Raw genomic sequence first — 8,722 nt, 5'->3', positions numbered from 1 at the left:
AGAAGATACCTACAGCTGGTTGCTGAAGCTTCATAATATTTCGTACAGTAAAAAGCAAGAGTGTTCTTATATATATATATAAAAGAATAACTACATCAATTGAAGAAAAAAACCTTAACAAAGCAAAAAAGACATGACCCAGATTTTATTTCTGTAAAACATATCTTAGAGAAGATTCTTAGAAATGGTTAGCTCTGGTAGATAACTGAAGCATTACATCACTATGAATTTGTTTTCAGTATTGTTATTTTCAGTAGTTTAACTGTGAGCCAGGGAAAGGAGCTAAATGTCAAATGATTTCCCACAGAGTGCAGTGTGGAGTACAAGCAGGTTGAAATTTTCTGTCTAAGCACATGCCCTAGTCACACTTTACACCCACTTAAGGTCCAGTCACAGGAAATAACTAAAAATTGATCTTTGTTTAAGTAACAAAGATATCTTTCCAGGCCTCCATGAGAAAACAAAACTTGTGGCAGATTTGGACATATCTCTTTCCTTTTAATCTTCATTTTGACACTTTGCTTCTATTTGAGAAACCTGAAGATGAGTATGAAATAATTTTCATTAAGATTATTTATTTTTTTTGGTAAGCAAATTTCTGGCCTGGGTCTGAGATCGGAATTGATTCTTCCCATTCTTGCTGAGACAACCATTTGTTTTCACTGGCAGCCTGGTGAGACAGTGAAGCTGTTTCCCAGCACTAGCCCCATCAGCCAGCACTGATGTTCTGACCTTGGTAGTCCCGTGCACTCAGGATGGCAGGAATCCACTTCTTAGCTGGAATGCTCTTTGCCTTGGGACCTGTCTGCTGAGGTGGCAGTTGACTTAAGCAAGAAAAACCCACCATCCTGAAAGGACCAGATGGAGAAACTATCTTTAATGTTCTTTACATGTCAACAAGGAGGAATGAGGACTCCCACCTTGTATCTTATAATGAACTTCATGTTAGAGAAACATTGTGTTCTATAGCAAGGACTCGCCTGTCCTTTGACACTTTCAGCATGTAGTGTTCCTGGTAGAGCAGCAGAAGTTGGCTGTTGCTAGGGCTGTTGCAGTTGTGAGCACAGTGCTCAGAAAGGTGCAAAAAAATCAGTATACTACTGAGTGTGGAAACCTTTATCTTACCCTTGTACTGCTCTGATATGGCACATCTTTGCACTGTGCACACTCAAGCGCTAGTGACTGTAGGAATTGTCTATGCAACTCCCTGCTGATGCAAAGCAGGGGACACCTTTGCTTCTCGGCTGGCTCCAGCTGCACGGGGATGCAAAAGAATTTCCTCATCCTCCGTCTGCTCTTTAGCAAAGTTCACAAAAACCTGTATGAAGAAAGCAGAAAATGTCACCATCTCATATCAACTGGGATGTATTAGTGGAATGTCTGTACATTTGCATCCTCTTGGCCTCTCTGCAGGGAAGAGACAGAAAGGTTTAGACATGAACTGAACTGAGGCACTGCATACCAGCAGGGAGCATTAATTCCTTCTTTATTTTGAAAAACTTCCTTGCAACCTCCTTTTTGGATGCACTTACTTGCAACTAAAATCCTGTATTTTTGCAAGCAGGAGATGGGTTAAGCAAGGTTTGCATGGCTTGCACAATGTGAGCTTGGTTGTGATGGGAAAGAGGAGACAGAATATTTTAGTAGGAAGCTGTAAGGCAGCCAGGAATGTCTCTCTAGCATTCCCATCAAAGACAGCTTTGCATATGTGGACCCTCAGCTACTTAGGGAAGCAGGCAGATGAAGTTAATACCTTCTAGCAAGTGGGTGCTGCCAACAGTCCCAGTGGACTTTCCAGTTTTTTTGAGGTCTAATTGCTCCTGTATAAAAGCGCATGACACAGACATATAAACATTTAACTAGATAGCACAGTGTCTGACACAACACAGCCCAAATCTCTTATTTAAAATAAAATGTTACTCCCAGCTCAGCAAGCCTTATTCTGAACAGGTGACCTTGCTCAGACTGCTGTCTCTGAAGGAATGGGTTGTGTGAATTCTGTCATCTGGGAAACGCTGTCTTACTAGCTTTCAAATGGCACCTATTTACACAGGGAATTAATTACAGATTTCATATCTGATCCACCCTCCTTGATGAAGGGTCTGTGAATTGTGCCTGAGAAAGAAGTGTGAGAGAATTCTCTACTCTGAACAGTTTGGTCTTTCCGTTGTTTAGATACACCCCTATTGCATTGCCTAAAACCCACTAGACAGGCTCTCTCATGGATGCTTTATTTCTTACTCACCTGATCTAAAGTTGTTTGAGACACAGAATATTCTTCAATATGCAAGTTTTCCTTATTGGAGAGTATTAACCGAAAAATCTTAGCCAAAGAGGAGGAGCAAATCTGATACTGCAGCATGTTGTAGTGTTTCTCTCTCTGTAAACTTCCTGGGAAGTTCATGCGTATGAATTGCTCAGCAGGAGTAGGATCTGGAGGCATGCCATATTTTGGAGCTTTGATTTTCAGAGTGACAATATAGCCATCTCCAAACCTGGGAAGCACATGTGGATTTGGGAATTGGATGAAGAGATGGTTTCATTATTCAGGAAGGAAATTAATTTTCTGCAGCTATGAAAACATTCAGAGTTTCTGAAAGATAAAGCATAAAATCTAGCTTTGTAGCAAGCCCTGTGTTTGCCCTGCAGAAGTGATGTATAGCATAGCAGAGTTTAAATGAGATCTGCTCAAATTGCCTAGCATACCACATAGTTGCACCCAGAAATGGGTCTGTTTAAACAACAGCTCTTCAGATTGAATTGCTATTTTAAGAATGGTACATGTCACATACATTAAGTTTTCCCATTAAAACGCACTATAAAAATCTTTTACTCACTTGTATTTTAGCTGCTGAATTGTGCCCAGGCATTTGAAGGTACCTTTTACCATGATGGCTAAACGAGTACAGAGGGCTTCACATTCTTCCATACTTTCAAATAAGAGAAGAGATATTTGAGATAAAAGCCAGCAGATGAACTTCAGCTACTCTGGGATTCTGAATTCTAACTCTTTTTACCTGTGTGAGGTTAGAACCACAGCTCGCCCATCTCTGAGCACACTGACAATAGAGTCCCACAGGAAGCGCCGGGACTGAGGGTCCATTCCAGTAGTCGGTTCATCCTGTAAGGGAAACGTTAAGACAATCAGAGTCAGAAAAGCAGATAAGAAAATCTGTTTAGAATCAAGTCATTATGTGTTTGGGCCTTAGCATATAGCTGCTTCCCTACTGAAATCTGTGCCTTGAGAAAGCACCTGCACCTTGTGCACTGCCCATGAGTGAATGGGTACTAACGTACTTTTTGGCACAAAGCAGTAAGGAAAAAGGTACAAGAAATTGCAGGTAAGAATATAATGCTGGCTGTGTAGGGCACGACTACAGGGAAGGGAGCGAACACAGTGACCAGTACAACAGTCTGGTCCCAGTTTAGGGACTTAGATATCAAAAGTATAAGCACTTGTGATACCCCATTATACAAATACTTAGGACCCAAAATATAAATAAATGGAAGGAGGCTCATGCAGTAGCAGTTAAATCAAATTGTGTCAAGTTTGGCTCCCATGTTTTGATGGACATTAGAGGTGTAGGTCAATGTAATGAAGAAACAAAGAAAATAATCTTAGTTCTATAATAATGGATACTTCAGATAAAATCTTCCTTTTCTGGTGCAACAGCTCTTGTAAAAGGAGAGCAAGTTCTCCCCAGGTAACCTTCTTACTTAACACAAACATACAGAACACACCTCTCAACCCAAGAAGCTAGTGAAGTAACCCTGATTTACACCAGCTAAGGATATGGTCCTGCATAAATCAAGTTAACACAGTTAGTAAGGAAAACTTTTAACAAAATCTTGGGGAAAAAAATTTCGTTCAACATTTTGTCTTAAGAAATTATGAGAAAACATTTTATCTGGCTGTTTACTGTGTACAGGCAGAACACATATAAAGACATATTAAATGGCACAAGGAACCATGCTGTTGAAATGCTATTAAAATTTTTCTTTTTAGCATACAAATTAAGGTGATACAGTGTAATTGAAATAAAGACTTTCTGTAGTAATTGCATTTAGAATTTCCCTTGAGATACACAATTATCTGATAACTTATTTGATGAGAACTACGTTTCAGCATTTGTATACTTTAGTCTAAATTTGTATAATTTATTCAAATATATTAAAGGCTGCAAGAGGGTAACTATCTTCCTCTGTCCTCCTGGATAAAGCAGCAAGCTGTGTGTCATAAGATAATCTTTTACATGAGCGGTTATACTCTAACAAGAAAAGGCAGACTGAAACCAAATGTGGATTTAAATTCAGATTTGTCTGGATTATAGATTTTATCTAAACCATTCTTTGTGGAAGATATTTCTTTCATAATCACTTGGGGTCCATTGAAGACATAGTTATACATTTCAGTCTATCCCTGAAATTAAAGAACTCACAATTACATTGAAGTAGATATAAGTTGAGGGTAGAAAGGAGCTTGCGAGGACTGTCATAAACATTCTCGTACCTCTTTAGCACGTAGTTTTATGAAATGTTATATTGAACTATCACAGATCTATGTTACCATAACACTTACTAGCAAGATGAGCGGTGGGCAGCCTATAAGTGCAATGGCAGTGGAGAGCTTGCGCTTATTGCCACCACTGTAGGTCCCAGCCAGGTGGTCTGCATACATAGGAAGGCCCAGCTTCTGGATGCCCCATTCTGCAACCTATGAGAAAGACCATCTTTTTCACACAGCAGCTAATGCATAACAGACAGGATTGCTGATACATCCCTCTTCTGGCAGACATGGCAATCCGCTGGGTTTTAGCACATTCATTTTAGAAGCAGAGCAGGGGAGTCCAAAAAATTCGTGATGATAAGGAGAATTCTAAATAGTTGAGGGAAAGTCATAAACCAGCCTCAGCTGTAGAACTCCTATCTGTACAAGAATTGAATTTTTTTTCTTCTGGAACCTTCCCCATGTTTTCTTTCTTATACATAAACAACTTTAAAGGCAAGAACAAACTAGCAACCAGTGCAGTTCTGAGTCATAACAATTGCATCTTTACCCTTCCACAGTTGGCGCCACAGTTTTGCAAGTACTATTAATGCCTAAGAACCTGCATTTGATGGTGCAGTCTTCTATTTAACTGTCCAAATCACAGGAACCAGTCCCTGGCCTTCAACACACAGAATGGCAAGCCCACTTTGGAAACTCTGGCCCTTGGCATGTTATGAACCCAGTTTATCACCACAAATACTCACTGTAACTACATCTAAGTCAAAAGCAAGAATGCTTTACCCTCTTGATTTCCTCTGCTGGAACCCCCCGCAGGCGTGCATATAAGTAGAGATGTTCTCGTCCTGTGAGCAGGTCATCAATGGCATCAAACTGAGGACAGTATCCCATGTTTTGATGGACATCAGAAATGTGGGTCAATATACTGGAGAAACAAAGAAAAGGGTATTAGTTCTACAGTACTAGCTTTAAGACAGAGATGGACAGTTTCAACAAATTTTTTCTTTTCTGGGGCAACAACTCTTCTAAGAGGGGAATGAATTCTTCCTGATACAACACCCTACTAAAACATCTGTCTGTACAGAATAGCAAGGAATATATATTCGTTAAAGTCAGCTCAGTCCTGGTTAAGAGTGTAAGCTCATTTCCCCTCACCCATTTTCCTAACCACAGACTATGTTAAGAGAATTTCTTTGAACAGCCACTCAGATCTTATTTTTTGCAAATGTTGTTTATTTCTAGAAGAAAAAGATCAGTCAGTTTCATCACAGAGTGTGGCCACTGGGAACACATGGGCAAGACACAAGGCTAACACTTTGCTAACACTAGTAGTAGTAGTAGTAGAGGTACAGAATCACAGAGGATTGAGGTTGGGAGGCACCTCTGGAGGTCACCTTGTCCACTCACCCTGCTCAAGCAGGGCCACCTAGAGCAGGTTGTCCCAGAACATATCTTGGCAACAAAATAGCCATTGTTCAAATCACAACAATGGACAAAGAATCAAATCCCAAGCACACCCAACAAACCAAGACACACAACCTGAATCTAAAATAATGTAAGTGAGTATCAGATCAGACTTCATTAACTTTTGACATTATGCCAGCACTGTGCAAACAAAGATACTAGAAACAGCGAGAGAAAAGTCCCAAAGGTCAAAGTACCCTATTGGACTTGTTATCTAACATTTGTTATCTCTTGCCATTAGATCCAATTGCTTTGTCCCACTGTCAGCATTAAATTTCTTATTTTTTTAAGATACTTACCTATTGCCAGCCACTACAGCATCTCCAGATGTCACATCAGTATCTCCAGTCAGCATTTTGAAAGTTGTGGTTTTGCCAGCACCATTCACTCCCAAAAGACCAAAGCACTATATAACAAAATTTGTCACATTCTTTAGTATTTCCAACTTGGAAATCAGTGAGGGCATGAAATCTGAACTGATCTGTGGAATGTAATCTAGTGTTATTGAACAACCTACCTCTCCGGGACGGATGCCAACACAGAGTCTGTCCACTGCAGGCGTGTGCCTACCTGCATAAATCTAAATAGACAGGAAAAAAAACCAATAAAAATCCTATTTTGAGACATCTACAGCAAAGTAAATCTTCTGAATTTCTTAGTTTAATGTTATTGGGATGAGCCAACTTTAGAACCAAGACAGGAGTAAATAAAAAAAACTTAAAAGAAAGAGTAAGCATTCTACAAAGTCAGTCATTTATTTACATTAAGTAAATCTGTAATGATCCCTAAAAATACCAATTTTTCTGCATGCAGCCTTTTCCTTCATATCTTCAGCACTAGGAGACAGACCTGATGCTTTGCGAGGACAAAGTATCTCTGACATATCAAACCAAGGTGGAACAATACAGCAAGATAGCCTGAAGAATGATACTCCAGGTCTCTATTCATAAGATCCCAGCAAAGTGTGTAATCTTTGTATTTCTGTAGCTCAAGCTCACATGTGTTTTGATAGCATGCAATGTCTGGAAAGAAGATAAGTTAGCAATAACTATAGCCCTCGGTGTGAAATCAACCACGTGGTTAACTGAGACTGAAACTCACCTGTGGAAAAAACAGCATGGTAGAAGAAAAGACTACTAGTAGAAATGTACACTCAGGAGGTAACAGTTGTGTCAGACAACGCGAGGTTAAAAAAAACACCTTAAGCAGGGAGGGGTTGCACTGTCCTTGCTGGACTTCCTTGTAGTTTGATTTCTAATCAAAGGAAATAGCCTTGACTTCTAACATGTTTGTTGTTTTCCAAGGCATAAGGTTGACTTTGAAAACAATACCGTCTGAATCCACAGCTGAAATACATTCTGAAAGAATAAATTTACACTGCACTCATTTGTTTCATTCTTCTCAAAATATTACCTTGGTCAGATCTTGCAATTCTAAGATATCTGTTTTGTTCCCTCCACCCATGATTCTTTTTCTTTCTTCTGCAACATCCTCATCTTCATCGGTAATGGGTGACATGGCAGTCTCAGAAAACCTGGAAAAAAACAAGAGATTGATTGCAGAAACAATGAGTTGCCCCGGATGCAGTTAGAATAACAATGTGAAAAAACGGTTAATCAGTTGCTAAAAATGCAACTGGTGGAAGCAGTGGTATTGAAACTTCACAATGTGACAGTGGCTGGAGCATTCTTGCTGTTGGGAGAATCCCTGACCTTTGAAAGTTATTCTCTAAATACTGAAATGGGAGGAAACTGCTTGCTTGATATCAGTCACTGCTTTTGCTATTTGGCTGCTCTTGAGTGACTGCAGATAGTCCTTCAGCAGGTCTTTTGAGTGCACCTCCCTGTAAGACCGTATTTTTGTAATTGCACCAATTAGTACTCTTGCTGGCAATCTGGAACAGGAGTCAATGACCTGCTCACACCTGGAAGGTAACTGCTTTCATTGAGATAGAGGCACATTTGTAAAGCAGAGAGGGGAAGCTTCCATAGTGTCCAGGCTGCAACTGTCCTGTGCCATGGACTAGAATTCCTGTTCAGGGGTGTCAGGCTAGTACCTTATGCCAGTACTTATGACACTACAAACTTGCCAAGTAATTTTATAATCTTGCTATTACAGTGTCTTAATCTAAAAACATCTTAATTCAAGAAAACTAATTTCTTTAATAATATTTTCTTAAATTCTCTTAAGATAATGCACATTTGTAAATGCTTTCTTGAGCCAGGATATCAACAAATTCAGATGAAATCAGGTAAGCAAACAGAAGGAAAAAAAGCTGACAAAAGAGAAAAAGAAAGAAAAAGAAAAAAGAAGGACATAGAGAATAACAAAGACACTCACCCTGTTAATAAAGGAACATTAATAGAAGCTTTCAAACATACCATCTTGTGGAGAACAAACGATGCTGCATAAGGAGATTCAGAATGAAGAACGCAACCCCTTGAACAGCCATGGCAACCAGGTTCTTTCCAACAAAATCCCACTGAAAAGGGTTGGAAACATGCTCCTCACCTTTGTGGAAAGAGCACCGGAAAGCAAAGTGAAATACTGCTGACAAAAACCACTGCTCCTCAGAACAAAAGGCATAATTGTAACAGTTTAGGATGAAAATCTGTACTTTATTTGGTCATGATCAGGCACTATCTTCATTTTCCAGTGTCTTATTAAGATACATCCCAAGCTCAGCTGCCACACGGGAGTAAAAGTAAATATAAGCTCTCCAAAGATATATTAATTTGGATATCATAACAT

General features: G+C 39.5%; 1 protein-coding gene across 4 annotated transcripts in view; it reads right to left on the bottom strand.

Moving 5' to 3' along the window:
• Positions 1-128: 128 nt before the first annotated feature.
• The window catches only part of ABCA4 (ATP binding cassette subfamily A member 4), an 84,406-nt gene continuing 75,812 nt past the window's right edge, over positions 129-8,722 (bottom strand). For all 4 annotated transcript variants that reach the window (XM_040610779.1, XM_040610780.1, XM_040610776.1 and 1 more), the window contains exons 41-50: positions 8,353-8,482; positions 7,385-7,505; positions 6,489-6,551; positions 6,271-6,377; positions 5,291-5,432; positions 4,580-4,714; positions 3,018-3,121; positions 2,838-2,930; positions 2,246-2,495; positions 129-1,318 (exon numbers count right to left, since the gene is read on the bottom strand). In XM_040610779.1, coding sequence (XP_040466713.1) covers positions 1,196-1,318; positions 2,246-2,495; positions 2,838-2,930; positions 3,018-3,121; positions 4,580-4,714; positions 5,291-5,432; positions 6,271-6,377; positions 6,489-6,551; positions 7,385-7,505; positions 8,353-8,482 — 1,268 coding nt within the window. In that variant the 3' untranslated portion in view covers positions 129-1,195. The remainder of the gene's footprint in view (positions 1,319-2,245; positions 2,496-2,837; positions 2,931-3,017; positions 3,122-4,579; positions 4,715-5,290; positions 5,433-6,270; positions 6,378-6,488; positions 6,552-7,384; positions 7,506-8,352; positions 8,483-8,722) is intronic.

The sequence above is a fragment of the Falco naumanni genome, chromosome 11 (genome assembly GCF_017639655.2).
Source record: "Falco naumanni isolate bFalNau1 chromosome 11, bFalNau1.pat, whole genome shotgun sequence".
Classification (NCBI taxonomy): domain Eukaryota; kingdom Metazoa; phylum Chordata; class Aves; order Falconiformes; family Falconidae; genus Falco; species Falco naumanni.
This window is presented reverse-complemented; position numbering and strand designations above follow the sequence as displayed.